General features: G+C 57.3%; 1 protein-coding gene across 1 annotated transcript in view; it reads left to right on the top strand.

The window, feature by feature from the left end:
- Positions 1-12,566, top strand: part of ADCY3 (adenylate cyclase 3) — a 48,792-nt gene that overhangs the window by 23,589 nt on the left and 12,637 nt on the right. Inside the window, exons 4-9 of the mRNA XM_081157037.1 lie at positions 6,258-6,388; positions 6,840-6,951; positions 7,076-7,203; positions 8,219-8,377; positions 9,157-9,334; positions 11,381-11,509. Coding sequence (XP_081013163.1) covers positions 6,258-6,388; positions 6,840-6,951; positions 7,076-7,203; positions 8,219-8,377; positions 9,157-9,334; positions 11,381-11,509 — 837 coding nt within the window. The remainder of the gene's footprint in view (positions 1-6,257; positions 6,389-6,839; positions 6,952-7,075; positions 7,204-8,218; positions 8,378-9,156; positions 9,335-11,380; positions 11,510-12,566) is intronic.

The raw sequence follows: 12,566 nt of genomic DNA, 5'->3' as shown, positions 1-12,566 counted from the left end.
ACAGCAGCTCTGCCTCTTGTCACACGGTGGTGGCCTGGTGGCCGCAGGCACCCTGTAGAGGGCAAACCTGCCATCCGCATGACAGGAACGACAGAGGGACCTCCCCTCCCCCCGACGTTAGTCTTGAAAGATACTTGCTGTCTTCACAGAACCAGCCGCAAATATCTCTAACATTTTTTTAGTTTTTATTTTAGCCGTGAATGCCTCTTGGTTTGAGAGGAGCCAGGGGTGAGTTTCTCACGGTGTGAAGTAGGAATTAGTGCTTCTGTGGTTCCAGTCCCCACCCCTGGGTTTCACAGAAGGTGCTTCATTGGAGCATTCTAGGGTCCAGCAAAGCAAATCCACATTTTAGAAAACGCAGGAGGGCGAGGCGCCCCCAGAGGGATGCTTGCTGTGCCAGGTGGACTCAGGCACAGTGGCGCAGGAGGGGGTCGCTCAGCGGCCCAGCCAGAGGTGCTTAGGAGCTGGGGGTTGGATTAAAAAAGAACCTGAAGGATGTGGATTCACAGGTGGCTTTTCAGGAAGAGAGAGGGGACCTTGCAAATACCCGGTGGGAAGCAGGGGAGGGTTGGTGAGCTTGGGGGAGGTGGGAGGAAGGGGGGGCAGAGGGGGTTGTGAGGAGTGAGGTTGGGGGAGGTGGTTGGTGGTGGAGAGGGATGTGTGGTGACAAAGCCCTCATCTGAGGACTGCTCCTTGTCCCTCGTGTGGGAAGGACTGGAGTCAGAGCCCCACCAGAAACGGGTTTGGGGCTGGCTGGGCTGGAGTGGCGCCCACGAAGGCTGTAGACGGAGTGGAGGTGGGAGCAGCTTTGGAAGCAGCGCCATCGGATGGAGGCAGAGGGAGTGAAGCCAGACGGCCTTAAGGCCTCGCAGGTGGAGCTTTGGTCTGTGTGACTCGCTGGGCCTGCATTTTCCAGGCAGATTGAGCTGCTGCCTCTGGGTCAAGGGCGGGTCAAGGGCGGGTCAAGGGCGGGTCAAGGGCGGGTCAAGGGCGGGAGCAGTTTTGTGCCTCCCCCTCAGAGGCTCAGCCTGCCTTCCCTCCCACTGACCACAGCGCCCCCTCCCGGCAGCCACTCTGTCCCTCCGTGTTGGCACATGAGCTGTACTTAATTGCTACAGCGTCTGCACTGTCGGATACGGTAGCCACTAGCCACAGGTGGCTACTTAAATTAATTAAAAATTAAAAATCAGTTCCTCTGTTGCACTAGCCACATTTCACATGCTCAGTAGCTGCGTGTGGCTAGTGGCCACCATGTTAGACAGCAGAGACTCTAGAACATTTCTGTGACTTGTTCTGGAGGGTGACTGCTTGCCCTTGGGGCCACATCTTCTAGTTGACAGCTCATTAACTCACCAAACCTCCAAGGAGCACCTGCTTTGTGCCAAGCATGCTTGGTGAGGGCCCCTGATACCACACACATGGCCTTCTTGGGTCCAGAGGGTGTCTCCTGTGACTGTGACCTTGGCCCATACTGTGGCCCCGTTTCTGGAGATGGCACAGGAGTCCAGGCAAGTGACCAGAAGGCTTACATACCCGTGTCCCTCCCACAGGGGGAGTTCTTGGCTGACCCTGGGTCTATGTGATTTCTGTACTGCCCAAGATGACACAGCCTGGTGGTGACTTGATCTGCCCCATCCCTGAGATTAAGTGTGGCTCTGCTTCCCCCCTTGGAGCCTGTCAACCTGGGAGACTCCAGAGACCCTGTTCTCACTCTGGAAGGTCTTGTTTGAAGGTTGCTGGGTTTTGAGTGATGCACCCCCTCCCACTCTGAATTCCCATGGCCTTGGCTGAAGACAGCGGAGCACTCCTGCCCCTGAGACCTGTCACTCTGCTGTGACCTGACTGCCCCACCCATCGGGGCTTTGGGGAGTACTGTTTACCTTTGACCTTCCCAGCATTAGCTTAAGGACCTGCACAGATGACCAGTGACTATTCCTGAGTGACCGAGGTGGTGTGGTCCCCTAGTCTCCATGGCGACACTTGCCCTATAGACAGACAGCAGCACTGGAGTTTCCAGATTGCATGCGTGGAGGCTGCTAGGGCTCCGGCCTCCCAGGGCCAGCGGGTGGGTCCTCCTCTTCATTTCCCCCCCCCGCCACCCCCTCTGCACAGGTGGTCAGGTCAGGATGGGCACCTGATGGGGTCCAGTGGCCCTATGGCTTCCCAGTGGCCTGGGAGCTCCAAGAATCTGGATGAATCAGGACCAGGATAGAGATGTTTGTGGACAGCTGAGCCTGCTCACAGCCTGTGATGGGTTGTCTCGTGACGTGTTTGTGTGTGTGTACACACAACAGATATGTAGGACACACATCCTCAGACAAGCAGACTTCACACAGACACCACACCACACACACAGCACCTGGGCCTGCCGGTGCCTCTCCTTCCCTCGGCCCCTTTGACAGGGATGTTGTAGAAACTTAGCTTCTGTTCAGCCAGCCTCCCCTCTCCAAATCCCTGCTGGCCACCTGACTGTAATGAACTCCCGATGCCTCATCAGGGTGTCAGCTGTAACACCTCGGGGCTCCTGGGAGCGGCACTGGCCGCCTCCCTCGGTCCCAGTCCTGGGCCAGGGACAAGGTGAGGCCTGGCATGAGTCATCGCTGAAAGGGCTTGATTGCTTCCTTCCAGAGCTGGGCCGAGGCCGTGCTGACAGTCTGTCCCGGCCAGGGCCTCACAGCTCACCTGAGAGCTTAGCAAGTACCTGTTCACAGATGAGGAGACCCAGCCCGGAGGCCAGGAGGCCGAGCATCCTACCCTGGGCCACTGCGGCCACTTCGCCCAGGGATCAGGGCACCGTCCCTCTCGCCCCCAGCCCATCCGCTACCCTGCCCTGGTCTGCTCACCACCTGGGTGGGCCCGGGGTGCTTCTCCCGGGATCTGGGCAGTTTTCTCTACCCAGGAAGCCCACTGGAGACTTTCAGGGCTTGTTCTAACTTTTAGACCTCATTTGGGTCCTTTCTCAGAGGGGCAGGGCCTTGACTGTTACTGAGTTTTTAGGAAAACCAGCAGAGCCTGGGGGGCTGAGCAGACTGAGCAGCCCACTGCCTTCTTACTCCCCGTGTGGAGCCCCGTCTCTGGAGCCCCAGCCCCTGCTGCCAGAGTTTGGCCAGATACCCATCCTCTGGGCCAGCCTTCCACTGAGGCGACTCCCTCCCGTGGCGACTCCCCTCCGTGGCCTTCCCATGGCCACGGCGTGTCCGGCTGGGAGTTCACCACCTCTCAGGGCAGCACATTCTCCATTTGAACGGTTTTGACTTTCAGAAAATTCCTCCTGTGGAAGCAGCAGCCATCTCTCATTAGCTTTCCCTCGTGGGGCCTCTGGAGCAAGGCTCACCCCTTTTCCCAACAGCCGCACTCAGCCGGGAAGCATTTTCTGTGATGCTTCTCCGGGCTGGTGCCCAGCCGCTCAGCCCACCCTCAGGGCCCGGCCTCAGGCTCCTCACCTCATGGCCAGTCCCTGTCGAAGGCCTGGGTGGTCTGTTCCTTGTGGGGGGGCACCCAGAGGGCCTGCCACCTCCTCATTCAAGACCCTTGACTTCTGTTAAAGACCAGGGGGCTTGCTTAGGTGCCATTTATGCTGTGAGTTTATTTAAAATCTAATAGCATCTTAAATGGTTATTAGACTGTTTTGTTCCCAGCCTTGACACACGATGCCTCTCCCATTCTGTCCTCTTGTAGTTGATTTTCGGGACTCAGAGGTTCCGACGGTTACCCCTCGCAAGGATCTCCCCCTCCTAAGAAAACTGGTTGTCGTAGGCAAGCTATGGTCAGGGTCACGCTGGAGGCAACAGGAAGTTCTGTGTTTATTTCCAGCTTTGAAAGTATTTTAAAAAAGCAGCAGCAGCAGCAGCATAACAACCATGTAGTATTTTGAAAAACATTTAAAGTTTTCTCAGTTCCATCCCCCAGTTAAAGGAGTCTTCTCCCTCTTGCACCGGCCTCCCGCCTTCAGTTAGACGCACGTACACCCGCGTCCCCTTCACAGGATGCAGCCCTGCGTCCTGCTCTTCTCGCTTGTTTTCTTGTTGCTAAGTTTTTATCAAGATCAGCGTTAAGTGGCATAATCTTCCATCTGAAGGACCCGTCACAATTTAAGCACTTGCTGGGCGTTTGGGCCGCTTGCCGTTTTTCCCACAAGTGTAAGTGACGCCGCAATGAACTTCCTCTTGCACATGTATTATTTTACTTCTTTTGGATTATTTTTGCTGGATAAATTCCCTGAAGAGTCATTAATGGGTCGGAGGCTTGGAACATTCTTAAGACTCCCGAAACATATAGCAACTGCTATTTTAGAAAGAGCAGCTCTGCCTCGGTGGTGGGGAGAGCCAGCCACATCGCTCAGCGCTGGGCCCCTGCGAGGCTGAGGCTACCCTGGTGGCCCCTCTGCCCTCCACCTGTGGGACCCGCCGGACAAGAGCGCCTGGACCCCAGGCTCCTTCCTCCTCCAAGAACACTGGGGTGTGGGGCCTTTAACCTGGACGCCGAGGGTGGATGTCAGGGACCCTCTACATGTGGATGAGCGTTTTTCTAGAACAACTGTAGCTCACACCACACACCCCTAAAAGGGATCCAGGAAAGGGTTCAGAATCTCTGAAATTTAAGGACAGACGATGTCAGCGCCAGTATAGACACCAAAATATTGGGTGTAGGTGAGGTGGGGAGGAAGGGGGATGAGCACACCTGGCAGGGCCGGGGTGGCAGGCGAGGTGGCTGAGGGGTGTGGGTGGAGTGGGAAGGACGGGCTTCTACCCTGGAGGGGCCCCGGGGGAGAGCAGGGGGAATGGGACCAGAACGGCGGGCTGGTCGGGGCCTCGGGTGCTCTGAGAAGTGTGGCGGGCAGAGCGCCACCCTCCGGGGTCACAGGTGTGACGCAGCTCAGGAAGTTCAGAGCCATGAGGAAGGTGGCGAGGAGGAGCAGGGTCTGGCTGTGACAAAAGCCCTGGAGGGCTGCTGGCGGGGGGCGGGGGTGTCCCTCCTTCACTGCCCACTTGGCCACTTTCTTCCCTTTGACCTCCGCCTACTAGAATGTTCTTTTCTGTCGAGTCCCTTGGCAGCTGTCCGTTTTGCTCCTTTCTCATCTGTCACGTTTTTCCTTCCTTCTGTGGACTCCTTGTTTAAAACCCGTTTCATCAGAATGACTGCAGGGGGACTCTGCCTGCTTAGCGTTTTGAGGTTGACGTAGGGTTTCCATAAACCACACGAGTCACCTGGTAGCCTTAATTTACAACCACAGCTTCTTTCTTGTTATTCTAATGGCTTTATACTTTCAGTTTGTTTATGCTCTTGGGAAAAGGTATGGGATTAACGTCTAATGCAGAAAGTGACAGTTCCCCACATCCACCCCCGTGGATCTCGGGCCGTGTTTTCGGCCTCGGGCTGCACTGAACGCTTCTGCTCCCGCCTTCATCCCGCCCTAGCTGACAGTCCTGGAGCCCAGGCCATGCTGGGGGAAGGTAGTGGGGGCCACCCCTGAGGCCTGGCTTGTTTTCAGGGAAATTGGGACTGTGGAAATGGGAGAATCGTAGTAATAACCACCGTATGTGCTTCAGGCTGGGCGGAGAGGGGACCTGCCTCGTTATAACCACATAATTTACTGTAAGAAAGAGAATTGATTTTCCCCATGAACCAAGATGGGAGATGGGGACCCTCCTGTGGTGCAGCGGTGAGCAGGTGGGGAGCTCTGGCCTGCAGACGGTCCTGGGGGAATGGGGAGGGCTGCCCTACAGCAGAGCTGTCTTCTGTCAGGGGAGCTAAGGCCCAGCCCTCTGGCTGGTAGAGGGATTGGGGGTCCTGGGTTCAACACCAGATCCTTGGGGGTCTCTTGGCTGCCCACCCAGAGGAGGGGAGTAGAGCCTCCACACCTTGGTTCTCTTGCACCAGGCCCTGCACTTGAGGGTGCATAGTGCAGGGGCAGAGTAGAGCGGGGCCCACATAGGACCTGTTGCCTCCTGGGCACGGAGGAAGCCTCGGGGGCATGGAGCCAAGTTTGGATTTCTTCTGGGCTCCTGACCCCCATCAGAACTCTTGAAGGTGCTCGGGCCACAGTCCTGAGCCTGCTCAGTGCAAAGAGCTGCCTGTCCCGGGCCTTTGGCTGCTTCCCAGTGCAGGGTCTGTGCTCTGAGGCCTCTGGGGGCAGCTGGCTCCTGGCTGACATCTGTTGCCAGGATCAGGGTGTTTCTTCCCCGAAGTGTCTGGACCTGCTCCTAGAAGAGCACAGGTCAGATGCCGCGGTCCCCACGCACCCTGTCCTCCCACAGGAGAACCTTATGCTGTCCATCCTGCCCAAGCACGTGGCCGACGAGATGCTGAAGGACATGAAGAAGGACGAGAGCCAGAAGGACCAGCAGCAGTTCAACACCATGTACATGTACCGCCACGAGAACGTCAGGTGCGCGGCCCGGGGCTGAGGGTCAGGAGCCCTGTGGAGCGCAGGGCCTCCTCGGACTAGAAGCGAGGCCGTCCCCGCAGCGTGAGCCCCACGCAGAGCAGCCTTGCCAGTGGGCGTTGGGGCCGAGCTGGGCTTTGGGCTGCGTGGCCCAGCCCCGCTGTACCAACATTACCCAGAGCAGGGAAGTGACATCCGTGAGGCTGCCCCGCCATTCAGGGCCAGCGCGGGGGCAGGAGCGAGGCAGGGTGGGGAGGGGGTCCTGTGGAGGGAAGTCCACAAGGCAAAGCTAAATGCCAGAGCCCCAGATTCACCCTCAAAGTGCCAGGGTCTTACTGCTTTGGGGCCTGAGCAAGGACCTGCTCCCCCCCATGACCCTGGCTGCCGTGGGCTGGGAGCAGGAGCTGGCGGTGGCGCCAGCTGAGCCTCACCACCGGTGCCCCCCTCCCTGCAGCATCCTCTTCGCGGACATCGTGGGCTTCACCCAGCTGTCTTCTACCTGCAGCGCCCAGGAGCTCGTGAAGCTGCTCAATGAGCTCTTCGCCCGCTTCGACAAGCTGGCGGCCGTGAGTGCCCCTGTGGCCGGAGCCCGGCTCCGGGAATTCCTCCTCCATCCCTCCTCTGATTTCTTTGTCACTCCTCCCCGCAGAGGGGGAGCTCCAGGTCATAGCCCATGCCCTGCCCTTTCAGAAATACCACCAGCTGCGGATTAAGATCCTGGGCGACTGCTACTACTGCATCTGCGGCCTGCCTGACTACCGGGAGGACCACGCCGTCTGCTCCATCCTCATGGGGCTCGCCATGGTGGAGGCCATCTCGTAAGTGGGTGTCTCTGTGGGGGAGGGGCAGGCCTGTGCAGGTTGGCCGTAGTGGCCCAGGACCCCCCAGGCCCTTCGAGGGGTCTGTCAGGATGTGGCGATGTTATGCAGGATGTAGATTTGGTGGGCAGGTCGCTTGGTCCCCAGCTCTGGGAAGTGGGTTGTGACCTACCTTGCTGACAGCTCAGGGAAATGATAAGGCCTCCACAGCCTCCGAGAGGTGCTTTTCTAGCCTAAGTCCAGTCTTTCTTTCCTGGAAGCTGCAGTTGTAATGAAATTCATACCCCCTTAGTTGCTGGATATTTCTGCCCAGGCCCCCATCTCCTCTCCGTGTTTTCTCACCATAGCCCTCCAAGGCAGACTGGCCTAGGGATGCCCCTCTCCCAGATTAGAAAGTCACAACAGCAAAGTGGCTGCTGAGGCCACCAGATGTATGGGGCAGCAGATAGGATGGGACCCTGGCCTCTGAGCTCCCAGACAAGGCTCTTACCGCCACCCCCTTGAGCCGTGAGAATGGCGAACTCTGCCTCCCCTCACTCTTCCTCATGGCCGGGGTGGTCCCTCCTGTCCCCTCAAGGCCTCTGGTGGGCGCTCCCTCCAGTACTGGCCTGGAAGCGAATGCCACGTTTCCCCCAGGGGCGGTAGTTCAGGATTGGAAACTCCCTCCGACTCCCCTCACAGCCAGGCAGAGTTCTGAATTCTTCCTGGGGTTCTCAGTCGGGAGCTGCACCCCTCGCACATGCCTTGCCTGGCACAGTGCCTGGCACACCTAGCTGCTTGGTGAAACAGCGCCTGCACGAAGAAACTGGTGATTAGGAGAGCACCTGGAGGCCCCTCAGGGGAGGAGGGCTGGGCAGGCCGTGTGCTCAGCTCACAGGCAAGCGGAAAGCGGGGGGCACTCAGCTGGCGCCTTGGCCCAGAGAGGAAAAAGCCTGTGTGGATCCCTCCGGCAGCGAGGGGCTGGCACCTGGCTGCGGGCATGCCCGACCCCTGCTCCTTTCTGTGCACCTGGCAGGTATGTTCGGGAGAAGACAAAGACCGGGGTGGACATGCGTGTGGGGGTGCACACGGGCACGGTGCTGGGGGGTGTCCTGGGCCAGAAGCGCTGGCAGTATGATGTGTGGTCTACTGACGTCACTGTGGCCAACAAGATGGAGGCTGGCGGCATCCCCGGGTGAGTGGCCCTTCCCAGTGGGCAGGCACGAGGGTCCGGGAGGGGACATCCATCCCTCAGGTCTGCGGCCTGGACGGGGGACCACCAGCAGCAGCGTTCCTCCTCGGGGCGCCCGCCTCCTTGGGCTGAGGTTGGCTGTGGCCTCTCGTGCCTGGACCTCTCCAGCTGTCTCCTCGCTCCCTTTGCCCACGTGGGGGGCTGCCTGGGCCCCGACGTGCTCACAGCTGTAGCTGCGTCAGTATTATTCTAGTGATGATCAGCAGCCGGCTCGGTAGCAGCGATTGCAGCTAGTGCGCCTGCTCATCTCACCTGAGCTGCTGCAGAATCGGCCAGGCCAGGGCCTGCCTCAGGGTGGGCAGCGAAGGACGTGGTGAAACCTGCCCCCCTGGGTCAGGGGGCTACCTTAAAGGCAGCCACAAGCCTCTCCCTTAGTGGTGACTCCCCAGAAATGGGTCCATTGTCCCCTGAAAGCAGGTGCTGCAACTAAGGATCCTGCAAGGCGGGTAATAATCGGACCTTATGACTTTAAGGTCAGAGCAGACTTCTGAATTTCCTTTTCTCATCTGATACTCTCGGCAGCCTGTGAGGACAAATTTACTCCTGTCTTGGGGTTTAACACTGAGGCTGAGAGGGGGGCAGGTGCCACACTGCCCACACGGGACTTCGTCTCTGCTCCGGGTGGCCCTCTGTCCTGGGCCCTGAGATGCAGCCTGGGCCGTGGCTTTCGGGGGCAGGGAGGGCGCCCCGGCCGGTGCTCAGGCCTCTCTGCTGCACCGCAGGCGCGTGCACATCTCCCAGAGCACCCTGGACTGCCTGAGAGGAGAGTTCGACGTGGAGCCCGGCGACGGGGGCAGCCGCTGTGATTACCTAGAGGAGAAGGGCATCGAAACCTACCTCATCATTGCGTCCAAGCCGGAGGTGAAGAAAACTGCCACCCAAAATGGCCTCAATGGCTCGGTGAGTCCCCCACCCGCCGCCTGGACTAGGGGATGGAAGGGAGGGGATTAATGGAGAGGTTGCAGAGGAGCCGGCAGGACTGGAAGATGGAATGTGAGCCCTGAGGTGCAGGTTGGCGTCAGAGTGACACTGAGTCCTGCTGAGCAGGTGACTAGAGGCCTTTCAGAGGGCAGGCTGGTTTCTGGGGGAGATGCTACCTGTCACTTATGGTGAGTGAAAAAGGCGACAGTACTGTGTCCTGCCACTGGGAGTGTGTGAGTGATGCTCAGGAGCGGCTGGTTGCCCTAAGGGTCCCTGCAGGGGGGAAGCAGTTGGAGCCATGGGAGTGATGTGGGTGCCCAGGGAGAGAGCACAGAGCAGAGGGCGGGTGCAGGGAGGCGGTGCCCCTCCTTACCTTGCCACCCTCCCAGGCCCTGGCCAGGCTCTTCACGTGAAAGATGATGCCATGCTATTCCACTGTTTTAGTCTCATATCTTTACTATTCATAAGGCGGGACACTTTTAATGTGCTTGTCAGCCAGGTGATTTTCAGAGAATCGCATATTCGTATCTGCCTTTGAGGGTTCTCCCTCCGACTTCTAGGAGCTCTTTGTTTATGAGCGAAATGAACCTGTTGCCTTATGACATTCATCAAATACTTTATCAGGCATCCCCACCTGCCAGCACCGTCACACACTCCTCTCAGGGAACGGAGTTTAGCTGCTGGGGGTGACGGGTGGCCTTCACTCCAAGGCTGCGCAGCAGCTGTCACTCCCAGCGTGTGTGAGGCAGGAAACAGCCCAGCAGGACTGTGAACTCATGGGATTAGCTTCACAGTTGTTAGGAAGTCAACTCACCAGGGACTTGGATGAGGCAATGCCCCCAGATCTCCGAGCCTGCTCTGTAGTCAGGGTCAGAAGTGATCCTGTTGAACGATACCGGGAGGGTGACAGGAGGAAGGAGGAAAGTGATGAGTGTGGCTTCTCTGGGAGTCACAGGAGCAAACACGATTCCATTTAAGAAATCTCTCCCAGAAGCTTTGAAGATCTCCTTGACCCCTCTCTTTACCATCCACGAACAAGTTCTGTTGGCATTTCTTGCAAGATGGAACTCTAACTGCCCACCTCTCACAGCCTCCAGCTACCATCCACTGTCATCTCTTGTAGGACTGCTGCAGTAGTATCCGAACCAGTCACTCTCCTCCTGTCCTTGCCCCCTACCCCATTTTGTTTCTCAACACAGCAAAGTGATTCTGCTAAAATGTTAAGTGAAATTATGTCACTCTGCTGCTCAACCCTCCACTGGTCTCCCATCTCAGAGGAACAGCCGAAGTCCTTCGGAGGTCAGGAAGCCCCGCTAGAGTCAGGCCCTCGCTGCCCTGTCCCCCTCTCTCTCACTGCTCTGCAGCACTGGCCTTGGGCTGTTGCTCAGCTCCTCCAGGTACACGCCTGCTCCAGGGCCTTTGCACCAGCTGCTCCCTCTTCCAGGAACCCGCATCCCCGGATGGCTGCACAACTTGTTCCTTCAGGTCTTGACTGAAATGTCATCTTCACGGTGACACCTCCCTAGATGTCCCCTTTATAGTCACTCCCTAACAATCCCTGTATCTCCTTTCTGACTTTCTCCTCCAGAGCACTTTTTCTCTCCTTACCTAGTGTGACAACTTGACCGATTTTGCTGTTGACTGCCTTTCCTCCCTGGAATGGGAGTTATCAAGGTCAGGGCATTTTCCCAGGAATTAGATCAGCTCCTGTCACATAGTAGGTACTCAGTTAATACTTATTCAACAGGGCTCTACACCAGAAAAGACTCTGTGAATCACCATCAAGATAGTTTTAGAAATAGGAATGGGAATACTGGCACAAGTTTTAATAGTAGAAATTAATACTACAGAATTACAGCATTTAAAAACTAATGTTCTAAGGGAGGAATTGAATAGGGAAATTTCTAAGTCTACAAGGCTTCTAAATGCTAGTGAGGAGATTCCAGATGCAAAGTAGATGACCACAGGATGGATGCGCAGCTGGCAGTGTCTGGGGTCCCTGATGGCCGCTGCTTCCCACCGCAGGCTCTGCCAAACGGAGCGCCAGCATCCTCAAAGCCCAGCTCCCCTGCCCTCATCGAGACCAAGGAGCCCAATGGGAGTGTCCACACCAGTGGCTCCACGTCAGAGGAGCCCGAGGAGCAGGATGCCCAGGTACGTACATGCAGGGGAGGCGAAGGTTGCCGCAGGATGAGTCCTGTGCTCAGACGGGGAGAGCTGGCCACCAGCCTGGGCTCTGCTCCTTTTTAGCAGTATAACTCTAGTAGTCACCTCCCCCCACACCCCAGCCCCATGTCTCCTCGTCATTTATATGGGGTGGGGGTGGGTAATGTCAAAAGAGGCTCACCTGTGAGGGCTTGCCCAGCTCTGATGCCCTAGAGTCCTGTAGATGTCAGGGCAGTGAGGACATCCATGGAAAATCCTACAGTTTCCAAGAATGTTTTGGAAGTGAGACTTCAAGGTTGAACTCACCTCTCTGGCTAGGTCCAGACTCCACAGTTCCCAGGCCCAGATGCAAATTTCTAAAGGAATTAACATGCTGTGTCCCCGAGGATAGGATAGGGTCCGTCCTGGGAGAGCAGCCAGGATCTGGCCATTACTGAGCTTCCTGGGTGTAGTCACTGGTTAGGGCGACTGCTCGGAGACAGGAGTCTGCCTTGCCTGGGCTGCTGTGAGCTGGTGGGTGGCACGGCCTGTCACTCACTGTGAGGGACAGAGCTGCCCCTGGTGCCTTGAGTCAGGTGCCGGAGAACAAAGGAGACAGGGCTGACAGGAAACGGTTTTTTGGTTTTTTTTGCGACCCACAACGTTCAGTCACTGTTCTCTGCTGTGATTTTCTTGCTGGAAAGTGGAAATACAAACTCTCTGTAACTCCCTAACAAGGACACAGACTTAGCAGCCTGTGACTTTTGGTGTTGTCATGAGCCAGTGTCACAGTGCTCCGGGATGTGCCTCAGAGGCCCTTGGTACTGGGACAGACCATCCGCTTCAGTTTGCAGAGAAGAAAATTGGGGCTGGGGAAGGTGAATTACATGGGGTCAGACTGCCAGCCAGTGGCCCCTGATCTTGAGACCAGGGTGTCTTGGTTGTGGCTTCCAGATGCACTCTGGGGTCCATACAGACGCTCCGAGGGGCCTAGTCTTGATTCTTATTTGGAGTGACGGCTGCATAATCACGGTCTGGCTTCATATTTTTGGAGTTGATGCTTTTC

The sequence above is a fragment of the Miniopterus schreibersii genome (genome assembly GCF_964146895.1).
Source record: "Miniopterus schreibersii genome assembly, chromosome: 13".
In the NCBI taxonomy this organism is placed as follows: Eukaryota; Metazoa; Chordata; class Mammalia; order Chiroptera; family Miniopteridae; genus Miniopterus; species Miniopterus schreibersii.
Note: the sequence above shows the minus strand (reverse complement) of the source record. Positions and strands in the feature narration are given on the sequence as shown.